Here is a 16,794-nt window from a genome sequence, read left to right as displayed (position 1 = left end):
AAAATGTAGTCTGCATAAGCATTCTACTTTTTAGAGTGAACCTCATCTTTCTCTGGTACTTTTGCATACTTTTTTAGCTAGTACTGTAGTTCTGAATCTAGCGCTCACGAGCCAAAAGTGGTCACCCGAAAATGGCTTACTACGTCACTTATGTGTAGATACGGTATCTGTACCACATCATTTCTCTCTCTCTCTCTCTCTCTCTCCCTCTCTCTCTCTCTCTGCTGTGTGTGCATCTATTAGCTGTGACTCAAATTGCTAGGAGCTAAAGGTTATTGGCTGGAACTTGAATTGCTAGGGGGCTGGCCCACGTAGGGGCTGTGTCCAGGCACTCCGATTCATCCACATTTGTATTATTATTATTATTTGTTTTTTTTATATTTTTTTGCTCATCTTTATCAAGGGTGCCAAATCCTTTTTGGAGGTGACTGTATGAGCTAAGAGGCAAGAAGAATCGATGATGTGTTTGCTAATTTACACTGACTGACTCAAGTCAAGTGTGACCTTCCCAGTCCCACAGGGTCGTGAGAAAGTATGGGAGGATGTTTAGACGATATGGCTAGAGATGAATCGGTACCTGTTTCATTGAGTTGTTCTAATTATGTCACAGCCCTTCACCTTTATACCCCAACATCACATTGCCCTTTCATATGGTCTCCAAGCAATCTGAGGAAGCCGCCACCGTGCACACCCACAGCTGAGGCTTGTATAAACAGTGGTGTGGGCTAGTGGCTAGGGCAGGGACAGCGGTGGGCCACTGCCCTGCTCTTAGGGAGTGGAGCAGGGCAGAGGCAGAGGTCCCATATGCTTTGGGGTGGGGTGGCGGCAGTGACTAGGTGAAGAGTTTTTCGGGGGTGCGACTGTACCACAGCTCTGCTGAACATCTTGTCACTCTGTTATGTCTGAGCTCAATTGTTCCCAGCCAGCGTCTCGCTCTGTCACTTAACTTGTTAACACTTCCCCAGAGAACTCCCAAACCCGGGCCTGCTTCAGCTCGAACATGTCTGTGTTCAGATCCAAGAACATCACTGTCAGTCTAAGATGAATGTTACTTTCCCTTCTCTTCCCAAGGACATGGGAAATGTGTGGTACAGTCACGGTGTATTAAGCGGGGAAAAAATCATAATGATAAACACAATGTAACTCTTCTCTGTACTGATAAAAACCTTTTTTTACATTTTTTATCTTGCAGGGCGAACATTAATGAAGTGGAGACGGAGGTGGTGGAGATTGAAGTGAAACTAGACAAGGTAAGAAACCTTTGTTTTAATAACCCTTTATCCTCCTCGGGAAGCCTTTTCAACTAGCCTCTAGATCCTATTGTCACTATAATATAAGCCATATTATAAACGGGCCATTTGGGTCCCTGATGCTCATTGGTTGAAACAGCATTTGAGCCGTGTGTATATCAGACAATAACCCTGGTATGACCCAGAAAAAAACGTGTTTACTGTTCTATTTATGTTGTTCACCAGTTTATAATAGCAATAAGGCACCTTGGGGGTTTGTGGTATACGGCCAATATACCACGGCTAAGAGCTGTATCCAGGCACTCCGATTCTTGTCGTACATAAGAGCAGCCCTTGGCCATATACCACACCTCCTAGGGCCTCATTTCTAAATGACAACTAAACTGTTGTCCTTCTAACTGTTGGCTTCAAGTGCTCAATGGTTTTATTTTGATAGAAAGCATGTGATATATCCATTACAGCATATTTAGGAGTTCATTTTGATGCTTACTGTACATCCCATCTACTACTACACCGATAATGGAATGAAATTCCAGGCATATACACTGAGTATACAAAACATTGCTCTTTCCATAACATAGACTGACCAGGTGAATCCAGGTGAAAGCGATGATGGCTTATTGATGTTGCTTGTTGAATCCACTTCAATCCGTGTAGATGAAGGGGAGGAGACAGGGTTAAAGAAGGATTTTTAAGCCTTGAGACAATAGAGACATGAATTGTGTGCCATTCACAGGGTGAATAGGCAAGACAAAAGACTCCAGTGCCTTTGAACGGGGCATGGTAGTAGATGCCAGGTGAACCGGTTTGTGTCAAGAACTGCAATGCTGCTGGGTTTTTCATGCTCAACAGCTTCCCGTGTGTATCGAGAATGGTCCACCATCCAGCCAACTTGATACAACTGTGGGAAGCATTGGAGTCGACATGGGCCAGCATCCCTTTGGAATGCTTTTGACAGCGCGTAGAGTCCATCCCCCTGACGAATTGAGGCTGTTCTGAGGGCCAAACGGGGGGGTGCAACTCAATAGTAGGACCCTAATGTTTGGTATAGTCAGTGTACAGGACTGTATATTGCAGGATTAAAGGATGATGGTGATAGCAGCTACCTATTTACACCAGTTAACCTGCTACACTGGTGTGCCCCGTTTACACACACACACGCACGCGCGCACACACGCACACACACACACACACACACACACACACACACACACACACACACACACACACACACACACACACACACACACACACACACACACACTGATTACCAAAGTGGCATGCAGCCCTCCTATCTAGACAACCTGAATAGGACAAGTAGGCTAGTTGGGGAGTCCTACTACTGTACATTTATACCCATCAGTATAACACTGTATGCTTGTAATGGGATGGCCTGACTTAAACCACTGAGTACTGGGGGCGATTAAAAAAGAAAGCATAATCTCACACTGTCGACTTGCTTAATGTTTCAGCAGCTCAGGTTTGTGTGGGCTAAACGTGACGTGGCAGGGCAGGGGGGGATAGGGAAGAGGACCGACAACATTAGAATGCATTAGACTGGCTTTCAAAGCATTGGGTTACCCTCTAACGAGGAAGCCTGATGCTTTGTGGTAATGCTCATGATGTCACCAGTCCATCTGTTCCGTTTGACCTTGAGTTATGTGAGTGATGTGCCTGCGGAGGTTAGTCTGCTGCTTCGCTCTCCCTTCACTATATCATCACTGTTGGCATGAGCAATGACCGTGAAAAGTGCAGAATGTCTCAGTGTGACATTATGTGAGGGTATGCGGCTCTTTGGCTCGTCAGATGTCATGATTTGGGTGTTAATATACTGTACAAATAATGGAAACACTTGAGTTTAAAAAAAAGAAAGAGACTGGTCAGCAGGTAGCCTAGTGGTTAAGAGCGTTGGGCCAGTAATCGAAAGGTCACTGGTTTGAATCCCTGAGCCAACTCGGTGAAAAATCTGTCGATGTGTCCTTGAACAAGGAACTTAACCTTAATTGCTCCTGTAAGTCGCTCTGGATAAGAACATCTGCTAAATGACTAAAATGTAAATGAGGGATACAAAGTATATTGAAAGCAGGTGCTGCCACACAGGTATGGTTCCTGAGTTAAATTAAGCAATTAAGATCCCATCATGCTTAGGGTCATGTATAAAAATGCTGGGCAGGTTATCATTTTGGCAACCATTTCTATGCCACCATAGGAGGACACTTTCCCCCATCCACAGGGCACGAGGGGTGGTTAGATGAGCATGAAAACGATGTAAACCGTAAGCCGTGGCCGTCTCAGTCACCAGATCTCAACCCAGTCGAGCACTTATGTGAGATTCTGGAGCGGCGCCTGAGACAGGGTTTTCCACCACCATCAACAAAACACCAGATGATGGAATTTCTCCTGGAAGAATGTTGTCGCAGCCCTCCAATAGAGTTCCAGACACTGGAAGAATGTTGTCGCAGCCCTCCAATAGAGTTCCAGACACTGGAAGAATGGTGTCGCAGCCCTCCAATAGAGTTCCAGACACTGGAAAAATGTTGTCGCAGCCCTCCAATAGAGTTCCAGACACTGGAAGAATGTTGTCGCAGCCCTCCAATAGAGTTCCAGACACTGGAAGAATGGTGTCGCAGCCCTCCAATAGAGTTCCAGACACTGGAAGAATGTTGTCGCAGCCCTCCAATAGAGTTCTAGACACTGGAAGAATGGTGTCGCAGCCCTCCAATAGAGTTCCAGACACTGGAAGAATGGTGTCGCAGCCCTCCAAAGAGTTCCAGACACTGGAAGAATGTTGTCGCAGCCCTCCAATAGAGTTCCAGACACTGGAAGAATGGTGTCGCAGCCCTCCAATAGAGTTCCAGACACTGGAAGAATGGTGTCACAGCCCTCCAATAGAGTTCCAGACACTGGAAGAATGGTGTCGCAGCCCTCCAATAGAGTTCCAGACACTGGAAGAATGGTGTCGCAGCCCTCCAATAGAGTTCCAGACACTTGTAGAATCTCTGCCAAGATGCCTTGAAGCTGTTCCGGCGGCTCGTGGTGTCCCAACGTCCTATTAAGACACTTTATGTAGGTGTTTCTTTATTTAGGTTGTTACCTGTATTTAAGCTTACATCTTTTGGTATTAATTGTTGAATTAAAAAGATACGTGAGAACATGTATCAAGTGTTATGCCCAAGGGTTTTGCAGGTGACTCATACTGTTTGGGTTTGAATTTGACTCACCCATGTTAACTCTCACCAGAAGCCCAAATCCATTAGCGTACTATCACAATACACAGAAGGGCATTACTCTACCCGAACATGAACCCACTGTCAAACCACTAATCCTGGCTCTGTCGCCTTTTCTTATCCCTCAGTAGGGAAACAGGTGGGACTCTCCTCTCAACCGAAAACACTGGCAGCCCATTCCTAGTTCTCTCCCTAGGAATTAGCGTGAGAGGATATGGTCGGCCGGCCCTGAGTTGAGTCTGGCTAGGGGCTGTGTGGAAATGGCCGTTTGCTTGAGAAGGGTGAGAGAGAGAGAGAGAGAGAGAGAGAGAGAGAGGGGCTGGCCTTGATTCAATGTCTTGCGAATGTAGAAAGAAACGACACACATTGTAGTGAACCATAAATCAGGCTACGTGGCAGTTCAGCTGTCAGAAGGTAAACATTGTGACAGGCCTTGTCATGGTGACTCCTGAGGGTCCAAGTCTTCCACCTCTCTTTAGATTCCTGTGAAGTTAGAAATGTGACTTGTCATCTTGCTCTGTATTTTTCAGCGCGTGGATTGGGAGAGCTCTTTCGGCAGTTAGATTCTGTCCTATCCAAAAATGTCAATGTTGCAACCCTAGAGTAGATAAATCAGTTTATAGATGAATCTTTGTGGTTGCAACCAAAAAGTCTTTACACTGAAATCCACACTGTTAACCCCAGTCCTGGACCGCATCTCCCCCCCCCCCCATTAGTGGCATGTGTGCTAGTTGCATGCTTATGTCATGGGGTAACATAACAAGCCACATGAGAATGTGCTCCACCACACCACACATTACTATGGGTGATAATTGAGGGGCCAAAAGCAACATGCAGCCGTAGGACACGCGTAGTCGCCAAGTGTGGCGAGCATGTGTTGAAATGCACAAAATGGTTAGGTTGGGAATCTCTGTGTGGGAATATGATGTGGCTGTTTGCTGTGGAAAGGGGGACGCTGTAGTATGCTACAGGAGCTCTGTCCTTACGGACGTCCTCGAATCTGAGGGGGTACAAAATCAAGTGGCTGTCCTCAGGATTCAACCATAGGTTTCATCTCCGTGACATAATCACAATGGACGGCCCATTCAGGGTTTTTATTTCACCAGTTAATTTATAGGCCAGAGAAAGTCCCTCCACTGTGCACAGTATTTAAGATTGGAATCGATTTGTACTGTATGTAGAGAGGTGTATCATTTGCTACTTTGTATGCGTACCCTAATTTCCTCTCCCTACCTCATTCGCTGCACTTCTTTCTCTCTTCTCTCCTCCCCTAGTTGGTGAAGCTATGCAGTGGGATGATCGAGGCAGGGAAGGCGTATGTCAGCGCCAACAAACTCTTTGTGAACGGGATCCGGGACCTGTCCCAACAATGCAAGAAGGATGAGATGATATCGGTGAGGTTCAGTTGGATCCGGGAATGTCATATACCACAATGTCTAATGTAAGGTGTAATAAGTTGTCTTCCAAGTGTTAGGTTATAGCCTCATAACCTTGTTATACTGTCTTATGCACTTATTCACTATTTACTGGATATTAATCATATACAACACAACACACCTAGACTTTCTGCAGATAGCCTAGCGATTAAGAGCGCTTGGTCAGTAACGGAAAAGTCGCTGGTACGAATCCCCGAGCCAACTAGGTAAAAAAATCTGCCAATGTGACACTTAACCCTCATTTCTCCTGTAAGTCTCTCTGGATAAGAACATCTGCCAAATGACTCAAATATAAATGTAATAATATCTAAGTCCATCACGTAAAATGTATTCCCACAAAGCACAAACTCGCCTTTTTGTACGTGGTAAAACACGCTTGAATGTCTTGGGGCCGGGCTCGGCGTAGTGCTTAATCTTGGAAGTAGTGCTTTCCTGCTCTCTGACCGCGTGCCTGAGTAAGTCTGTGTGTGGACCTGATTACTCTACGAATGGATTAGTCAGTGTCAGTGGAAGGATCAGGCCTGGAGTGGAGGCCTACGACGGTAGGCCTACGTCTTGGTCAGGGTTCCAGGACCAGCGTCCTCCAGAACTTTCTCCATGAGAGCTGAGTTTACGCCAGAAGTAGTAGACTCGTTGCCGCCAACATTAAGTGGTATTAAAGGCCTGCTAGTGCATGGCTCTCCAATTGGTTCACCCTCTTGTCTAATTCTGAGGATCTCGTTAAACTTATTTGTATTTTCCATTGAAAACATGGAAAAGAGTTAGGCCTGCAATTATGTTTCCATTCTGTCTTAGTCTTGTAAAATATGAGTGACAAAATCCATCAGTAAAATTGGAAAATGCTAACTTAATTTGACTATTTGTACAATAGAAATGAAATTATACTTGGCATGGCAGCATTAGCAAAGGGAACAGGATCCCTCTCTGTCTCTAATCTTGTTAAAACGCTGTAATACAATATACTGAAGCTATTGTGGCTTGTTTTCCTTGCAGGAGTGTCTGGAGAAGTGTGGGGAGAGCCTCCAGGAAATAGTCAACTACCACATGGTAAGTCTCTCCGCCTCTCTCTCTCTCTCTCTTTCTCCTTCTCTCTCTCTCTCTCTCTCTCTTTCTCTTTCTTTCTCCTTATCTCTCCCTCTTTCTCTCTCTCCTCCTCTCTCTCTCTCTCTCCTCTCTCTCTCTCCTCTCTCTCTCTCTCTCTCTCTCTCCCTCTCTCTTTCTCCCTCTCTCTTTCTCTCCCCCTCTCTCCTTCTCTCTGTTCCCCAAACTCTACCCACATACTCCAATCCTGATACAGTACTGAAAGTCCATAGAGACCAGGTAGCACTGAGCACAATGATACAGTATCATAACATCTTGAAATGCTAAATGCAATGGTCTCTTATTCCCTTTGTCTGATCTGTATTTAAATGGTTCAACATGTAGTAACAATTCATTCACAAATCATTCAATGTCTCTTCTTCCTCATTGTTCTCAGCTATGCGATGGCTCTGTCCTGACTCTGTATGTGGTCGTGTAACTATCGCCATCTGCCAATCAGCACACTGCCACAGTAGATCAGAGGGCACGAGAGGGTTGGATACGGCATAGCAGCTGTCTTCGACTCCTTTCGTTGCTCTTGGAGCGTGTACAGTCTGGAAAATGTGACAGTGGAGAGATGCCGCCAGATATTTGACGGGAACGCTATGACTGCGTAACGTTGAATGAAAACCGTTTCCCACAGGTTTTACAGTTGAAAATTCCTTTACTCAGAGAGGTTTTTGCAGACGTTATACCTGTTCAGTTGGCGACACGAGAAGCATCAAGGCAGAGTCACAAATCGCAATAACAACTTTGAACAGAAAAACCACTGCGTCGGCTGTATTTTCTTTGGACATGTGGAGGCTAAGGGAGCGTCTACACAGACGAGCACAGACTTAGCTCCTGCCTGGAACCAAAAGCCCTGTAATGTATTGCTGTGTTGTTTCACCACCTCCCTCCAAACTCAGACCCCCTGCTCTCTGTAGCTTCTTTGAAGTCCATTAGTCTAAAACCCTGGCGCATGTTTGATGTTTCTGTTAGAGGAGCGTGAGCTTCACATTCCTTCTGAGGCCAGGAAAAGGGCCACGATAGCAAATCACCATAGCCTTTTCTATCAGGAGACTATATCTAGGGAGAAAGAGCAGCGCTATAAATGGGATGTTGATGGGTGAGGTCACTGAGGCCGGGGTGAATTAAGAGTGTAGGATCTACAGGGATGACCCCGTCTGACCCTGCTTTCATCATGCAGGCCTCGGTGCAATGTGATTCAGAGAAGCCAGCAAGACTTTAATTGGTCAGAGGATCAGTGAAGTGATGGGGAAAATTGATACAGTTCATCACAGTGCTTGTCCAGGGCTACAGCAAAAACAATGTTTACTGTTGGGGGTACTCGAGGACTGGAGTTGGGAAACACTGGTTTACTGTAGGTACATCATTCATATCTTCACTCTTGGCCTTGTGTAACTAGTAAAGCCAGTGGTATTACTGTCTGTCTGGTAGAGACGTGGGGGGTGCTGCCCTTCACCGGAGAGAGAGTGTTGGACAGTCTGATGAACACCCAGCTGGGAGCACCCTTCTCCCTCTTGTCTCCCCTCGCTCCATCCACTCTTAGTCTCTTCTCCACTCCCTGCTCTCCTCCCCTCTCAATCTCCCCTCTCTGCTCCCTCTAGTCCACATTAGCATTACTGCACTCTTAGAAAAAAGGGTTCCAAAATGGGCTCTTTGGCTGTCCCCGTAGGAGAACCCTTTTTGTTTCAAAGTAAAAACCCTTTTAGGTTCCATCAATAAACAAAAAAAGAGTTCTAGCTGGAACCAAATAGGGTTCTTCAAAGGGTTATCCTATGGGGACAGCCAAATAATTGTTTTAGGTTCTGGAGAGCACCTTTTTTTCTAAGAGCGTGGGTCTCTGTCGTGCTTTGTGTTGCTTTGATGTCTTGAGTGAGGAGGAGCAGACCAAGGACACAGACAGGATTGATAGTGATACAGTATGTATGCCATGAAAGGAATCAGGGGGAATCTCTCTTTGGTCTGTAACATTATCTGACATGTGTAACTTTTTGACCAAATTCACATTGAAATGTGAGTTACAGAGCTGTCATTCTCATTAAAAGCAAGTTTAAGAGGCAGTAGATCTGTTCTAATACTGATCAAAAATATAAATGCAACATGTAAAGTGTTGGTCCCATGTCCCCTGAAATAAAAGATCCCTAAAATGTTCCATACGCACATAAAGCTTCTTTCTCTCAAATGATGTGCACACGTTTGTTTACATCCCTGTGATCATTTCTCCTTTGTCAAGATAATCTATCCACCTGACAGGTGTGGCATATCAAGAAGCTGATTAAACAGCATGATCATTACACAGGTGCACCTTGTGCTGGGGACAATCAAAGGCCACTCTAAAATGTGCAGTTTTGTCAGAAAACAATGTCTCTAGTGTTGAGGGAGCATGCAGTTGGCATGCGGACTGCAGGAATGTCCACGTGTATCCATGCCAGCCCAGGACCTCCACGTCCGGCTTCTTCACCTGTGTGATTGTCTGACATCAGCCACCCAGACAGCTGATGAAACTGAGGAGTATTTCTGTCTGTAATAAAGCCCTTTTGTGAGAAAAAAAAACTAATTCTGATTGGCTGGGCCTTGCTCCCAAATGGGTGGGCCTATGCCCTCTCAGGCCCACCCATGGCTGTGCCCCTGCCCAGCCATGTGAAATCCATAGATTAGAACCTAATTTATTTATTTCAACTGACTGATTTCCTTATATGAACTGTAGCTCAGTAAAATGGTAAAAACTGTTGTGTTGATATTCTTGTTCAGTATATGTGCTCTATTTCCATGCTTCCTTGTTCTTAAGTTTTTGTTTTTTGCGTCTTTTACTTTCAGTTTTGTACACCAGGTTCAAACAGCTGAAAATACTAGATTTTTGGTTATTGAATATATATTTCACAGCGGTTTAGATGGTACAATGATTCTTTGCTTGTTTTGTCACATAAACGGAGGTTAGGTGAACTATTAGAATTTTAGCACCCGGGTCATTTCTGCATATGGCACCTTTAACATAATGATCTTTACACAGATCACCAGTCAAAGTAGCCATGTCCCCTTTCTGATCTGACGATAAGGGCTTTGCAGTTTTTATCAACTGAAGCACCATTGTAAAACTACTGTAGGTGTTCATCTTTTAGCTACATCTTTTGCTTCTTATCGACAAAGGGGCAACATTTTGAAGTGGACTTGAGTCTCCATTTGTCCATTCAGTAGTGTTGCAAGAGATTAATGAATACGAAATGATGAGGGGTACATCTGTAGTTTATGACATGCCCCTATGAAGTCTGTGCGTGTGTGTGCGTGCGTGTGCGTGTGTGTGTGCGTGCACGTGTGTCTGTGTGGAGCGGCATGGCAGCTGCCACTGTGGGCACCTCTCCAGACTACTAAAATACCCATACAAATGGGACCATTGAGTGCCAACTGCCCCGGTCACAGCCAACCCCTAGTGTCCTCATAACCCATATTCATAACCCATATTCACAGTCATACGCATGTGGGTAGACAGACACATACACTTGAAGGAGGCACACATGTCTAAAGGGAGCGCCCTGGCACTCTTCTCTCTCCACTTCCTGCTAATTCAGTTACTATGCCAGACCAGGCCGGCCACCACAACAGAACAAACAAGCTATGTTTGCTTGGAAGTAAGACACAAGCCAGCCAAGTATAGCTCCCTTCTGAGCTCAGAAACTAGGCCTGTTTGTTCTTCTCTGGGAGATTCACAATATAATTCTCTGTCTTCTAGAACAACAAATCATCAAGGAAAACTGGGCCAATTGTTAAATAGTCACTGTTTCATTCAAGCGTGACAGTACATTTGAGTTTTTGATGAATTATTGATGTACTTTTGTCTCTCTTAACATCCATTATTTTAGAAATGGGGTAATGGTAGCGATGTGGGTGAGGAAAGGGAGAGACTGGGTGAGTGACTAGGGGAGAGACTGGGTGAGTGACTAGGGGAGAGACTAGGGGAGAGACTAGGGGAGAGACTAGGGGAGATACTAGGGGAGAGACTAGGGGAGAGACTAGGGGAGAGACTGGGGGAGAGACTAGGGTAGAGACTGGGGGAGAGACCGGGGGAGAGACCAGGGGAGAGACTAGGGGAGAGACTGGGTGAGAGACTAGGGGAGAGCCTGGGTGAGTGACTGGGGGATGTGGGGGCTTATTGCCAAGTCTTAATGTAATAAAACAGTTACTGAACACTATTTATTTACACACAATCCCTGGATTATCAGCGGGGGTTACAGCAACGTGACCATCCAGAGCTTTGGGGCTGGAAGCTGTAGACAAAGCATGAGGATGGGATGGGCAGGATTCCCATTCCAATCCCCATCACGTTCCCAGTTAGGATCAGCCAGTAGGGATTCTCTGGATACTGGTCCAGGGGAGTGGGATTGGATTGGACTGGATTCTCTACATTAGTAGAATTCTGAAGTGGGATGCCAAAGTTCTGGTTTCTTGGCTATGCTAACTGATTGAGAGGACAGAGTGGGTATCTATCATTCCACCAAGAGCATTCCAGCAACCTTTCCATGCAGAGAGTTAGTGCTTAAGGTTAGCCTATAGATGGTGGTGAAGAGGTCAATGGACCGCAGACCGTTGGGGATAGAAGAGGGACGCCGGATACAAATCTGATCGAACCAGGTGGATATTTGTCCACTCCGTCATGATTGGCGTATAATAAGAGGCCCACAATGTGGGTTACTAAAGTCAGATGTTGATATATTTGTCTGTTTTCACTGGATAACATTTAGAAGTTGTCCTTTATCCGGTTTAGAAGAATTGACTGCTAAATGCTAACTCCCGTTTGTATAAACGGGTAGCATAGCTAGCATAGAGAAATCTGTGGAGGTAGTCAAAGTCTTTTTTAACTGTCATGCAGTGGATTGGTGATGATGACATGAACATGTGTTGGGGTTGACATCCATACAGCATTATACTCTGATTTTAACCTCAACATAGTGTGAAATACGCATGTAAACAGCCTAAATGTAAGCAAATTTTGCCTGTGGGGCAATGAGGAGATTTGTGATCTTTCCCCACGGTATCATTCCCCCTCTCGTTTCCATGGCATTTCCATTCTTTTGGTTGAGTTCCATTGACCTCTTTACCACATCTATACAGCATTTCACTACAAAATAGATAAAGCCATCTACTATAAGTACAGTAGGGATCGGATTGCTTGGTGCTGAGTGGATTGGTGATATCTAATCTTTTGATTGCATCAAATATCCCCCTGTCCCAACATGTGCAGTTGTGATCCCACCCTCATTCTGGAGGTCTACTCTCAGGACATAGAGGATATGTGTTTCACATTTCCCTGTTCTTCTAGTCTATAGAAACTATCCACAACCCCTTGTTTCTGTCTTTGGAGATGGATCAGTGAACCAGCAGGCAGTCTCTCTCTCTCTCTCTCTCTCTCTCTCTCTCTCTCTCTGTCTCTCTGCAAATAGGGAGCACCTGTGGCATCGTGGCCTAATTAAGGCAATGTATCTCCAGCCGCTCTGCCTCCACACACACACAGGCTGCTGTCACCACAAAGCAGCTCAGGAATGTCACAGGCTGCACAAAACACAAACCGCCGAGCCGGGCCGGGCTGGGCTGGGCTGGACTGGGCTGGGCCCAGGAAACCCCTCAGCACTTTTCTGTCTCCATAACACACACATGGAGCTGTAGGGATGTTAACTACAAACCTATGTAGAACACGTTATCCACCTCAAACCTCCCCCAACTACACACCAACATGTCAGACGTACGCCCCATCACAGTGTCCAATCTGACACGCCCACCTTACTTACACAGTGGTGTTTGTTGCCAGGCCCTGTTGATTGCATTTTTGCTTGTCCGTGTGTCTGAAATGTCACACAAGATTTTCAATTACCACTTGCTGTGTTGTGGCTTATTAACTTGGATCGGGCAAAGCAAATCAATCGACCGCACACAGCGAGAGGCGAAGAGACCGAGAGAAAGAGAGCGATAGACGTTCCTGTTTAGTGTGTTTTCATCTCTGCTTTGCCAAGCTCTGCTGATTTACAGTGACAAAGGGTGGTCGGCGTCCGGCTCCTAGCCCGACGCTTCATTTGAGAAGCGATCCCACAAACCTTTAGGCCAGAAGCATCAAAGGCAGTATATTTACTGGAGGCAGAGAGGTGTAACCTTCGGATTAGCATATTTATGGCTGGTTGAATGAGGCAGACTCTCGTTGTTAATCAAGAGGGACGCTGGGTCCTGTTATGGGGGGAGAAACACTACGCTTCCAAAAGGAAAGACTGTTCTGTTCCCCTTCTCTCTCTTATTCTCTCTCTCTCTTATTTTCTCTCTCTCTTTCTTATTTTCTCTCTCTCTCTTATTTTCTCTCTCTCTTATTCTCTCTCTCTCTTATTCTCGCTCTCTCTCTTATTCTCTCTCTCTCTTATTCTCTCTCTCTCTCTTATTCTCTCTCTCTTATTCTCTCTCTCTCTCTTATTCTCTATCTCTCTCTCTTATTCTCGCTCTCTCTCTTATTCTCTCTCTCTCTTATTCTCTCTCTCTTATTCTCTCTCTCTCTCTTATTCTCTATCTCTCTCTCTTATTCTCTCTCTCTCTCTCTTATTCTCTCTCTCTTATTCTCTCTCTCTCTATGTCTCTCTCTCTCTCTCGCTCTCTTATTCTCTCTCTCTCTCTCTCTTATTCTCTCTCTCTCTGTCTCTCTGTCTCTATCATTCTCGGTCTCTCTTATTCTCTGTCTATTTCTCTGTCTCTCTCTCTCTCTCTCTCTCTCTGTCTCTCTCTCAAATTCAAATTCAAGCTGCTTTATTGGCATGAAAAACATTGTGTCAATATTGCCAAAGCAACAATGTATACAATATACATTGTAACAAAATTGTAAATGATAGCAAATAATAATATAAAATGGTAGTAAATAATAATACAAAATTAAATACAAAAATAATAACAATACAATGGTAACAGTCTACAGTAAACATTAATAATTATAGTAATAACAATAATAGTAATAATAAGTAAGTTACTGTTTACTATGCAGATGTTATTATTCAGTGTCCCTCAGGCTATGGCAGGAAAATACATATTTGGCTGCAAGAGGAGCCATTGCTCCTTCGCCCATGAGTATTCTTAGTTTTTCCTCTGGGTTCAATTTGTAAAAATGTGGAATATATGTAGTCATTTCTGTGAATAATGAATCTCTTTGTGAGGAATATTTATCACAGTAAAGGAGAAAGTGCATCTCTGTCTCTACCTCCCCTGTCATGCAGTGACCACATACACGCTCCTCTTTGGGTAGCCATGTCTTTTTATGTCTGCCGGTTTCTATTGCCAATCGGTGGTCACTCAGCCTGTACTTGGTAAGGATCTGTCTCTGCTTCGTATCTCTGACAGAGTAGAGATAATCAGCCAATTCATATTCTCTGTTTAGGGTCAGATAGCAATTTAGTCGGCTTTGGGATTTTGTTTCGTTTTTCCAGAATTGTAAATATGATTCCTTTGATTGGTTCATGATTTTGCTTATTGGAATTATTTCTTTTGAAGCAGTGCTGGTGTCAGCTTGGTTGGTGAGGTCCAACACCAGCTGAATGAGAGGGCTCGTTTCTGGGCTCAGCTCTTGGGCTTGAAGTGCTTTAAATTGCAGACTCGAATTTGGACTTGAATTTAGATGTAGCCAAAATTTTAATGATCTTTTCTGTATTTTCATTATTACTGGAAAACGGCCCAATTCTGCCCTACATGCATTAGTTGGTGTATTTCTCTGGACTTGTAGAATTTTCCGACAGAATTCTGCATGTAGGGCTTCAATTGGATGTTTGTCCCACATTTTAAAATCCAGTTTATTGAGTGGCCCCCAAACCTCACTTCCATAAAGTGCTATTGGTAGGATTACACTGTCAAATATTTTAGTCCAAATTCTAATTGGGATGTTGATTTTGAATAATTTCATTTTTATTGCATACATTGCTCTGCGGGCTTTTTCTTTGAGTGCATTCACTGCCATATTAAAGTTTCCCGATGCAGATATGGTCAGACCAAGGTAGGTGTAATGTTTTGTGTGTTCAATTAAGGTGTTGTTCAAGGTGAATTTACATTTGTGTTTCTGACATCTGGGTTTTTTTTGGAAAATCATGATTTTAGTTTTTTGGAAATTTACTGCCAGGGCCCAATTATGGCAATATTGCTCCAGAATATTCATGTTTTGTTGAAGACCTTCTTTGGTTGGTGATAGAAGTACCAAGTCATCAGCATATAGCAGGTATTTCACCTCTGTGTCAAATAGTGTGAGTCCTGGGGCTGGAGATTGGTCCAACATGTCTGCTAATTCATTGATATAAATGTTGAAAAGATTTGGACTCAAATTGCAGCCTTGTCTCACACCTCGACATTGTGAAAAAAATTCTGTTCTTTGGTTTTTGATTTTTATTGCACACTTGTTTTCTGTGTACATACATTTTATTAAGTCATACACCTTACCACCAAGCCCACTTTGTAGAATTTTGTAGAATAGCCCTTCGTGCCAAATCGAATCAAATGCTTTTTTAAAGTCAATAAAGCAAGCAAAGATTTTGCCCTCTTTTTTTTTGGTGGACGTGTTTATTAATTAGTGTGTGTAAGGTGTATATATGGTCAGTAGTGCGATGGTTAGGGAGAAAGCCAATTTGACATTTACTTATTACATTTTTTTCTTGAAGAAAGGTTTGAATTCTTGAATTCAAAATGCTACAGAAAATCTTTCCCAAGTTACTGTTGACGCAAATTCCCCTGTAATTATTGGGGTCTGATTTGTCTCCACTTTTGTGGATAGGGGAGATGAGCCCCTGGTTCCAGACATCAGGGAAGCAGCCAGAAGTTAAAACCATGTTGAACAATTTAAGCACAGCATTTTGCAACTCAGGTGTGCTGTTTTTCAGCATTTCATTTCTGATGTTGTCTACACCACAAGCCTTTTTTGATTTAATAGATTTTAGCTTTTCATTTAGTTCTTGTTGGGTTATTGGGTAATCTAATGGATTTTGGTTGTTTTTAATGACTGATTCCAGGATGTTCAATTTTTCTTTAATTTCTAATTGGTTCTGTTGTAAGTCTTTTTGTGGGATGTTTTTGTATAGATTATCAAAGTAAGTTTTCCAAATTCCTACATCTTGTATGGCTAATTCTTGTGGCTTTGTTGTGCTTAAATTGTTCCACATGTCCCAGAACTGATTTTGGTCAATTGCGTTTTCAATTTCATCAAGTGTCTTGTTGGTATAATTCAATTTCTTGCATTTCAGTGTTTGTTTATACTGTTTCAGAGTTTCAAAGTATTCATATCGTAGCTCTGGGTTGTTTTGCTGCTTATGTTTTTTGTTTGACATTTGTCTTAGGTGTTTTCTAATTGTTTTACATTCATTATCAAACCATTTGTCAGAAACATTTTGATTTTTGCTTCTGATGTTGCATTGCTTTGGTTTTCTCAAATTTGCTTTCGATGCTGCTTTTTGGAATATGCAGTTGATGTTTTGAGTAGCCAAATTGACACCATCTTTATTGTTTCGGTACTGTGAGTTATTGAAAAACTGTATAGAGTTCATCATTTCATTTGAGTTCAATGTTTCAATGAATGTCTCTGCACTGTTTGGAGCCCATCTGAACGATTGGTTTATGTTGTAAAGTTTATTTGGCTGTTTTTTTGAATGAATATTGCCGGTTAATTTCTTCAGAAACACGTTGATCTGACTGTGATCTGACAATGGTGTCTGTGGTCTGACAGTGAATGCACTAATGGAGGAGGGGTCAATGTCAGTGATGGCATAATCGACTACACTTGTCCCAAGAGCTGAGCAGTAA

General features: G+C 43.6%; 1 protein-coding gene across 1 annotated transcript in view; it reads left to right on the top strand.

Moving 5' to 3' along the window:
• LOC110492072 (arf-GAP with coiled-coil, ANK repeat and PH domain-containing protein 3) overlaps positions 1-16,794 on the top strand; it is a 74,884-nt gene that overhangs the window by 32,758 nt on the left and 25,332 nt on the right. The window contains exons 2-4 of the mRNA XM_036946976.2: positions 1,193-1,250; positions 5,752-5,871; positions 6,907-6,960. Of these exons, the coding sequence (XP_036802871.1) occupies positions 1,193-1,250; positions 5,752-5,871; positions 6,907-6,960 (232 nt within the window). The remainder of the gene's footprint in view (positions 1-1,192; positions 1,251-5,751; positions 5,872-6,906; positions 6,961-16,794) is intronic.

Source organism: Oncorhynchus mykiss, chromosome 16 (genome assembly GCF_057628025.1).
Source record: "Oncorhynchus mykiss isolate SJ-2025 chromosome 16, ASM5762802v1, whole genome shotgun sequence".
NCBI classification, from domain to species: domain Eukaryota; kingdom Metazoa; phylum Chordata; class Actinopteri; order Salmoniformes; family Salmonidae; genus Oncorhynchus; species Oncorhynchus mykiss.
This window is presented reverse-complemented; position numbering and strand designations above follow the sequence as displayed.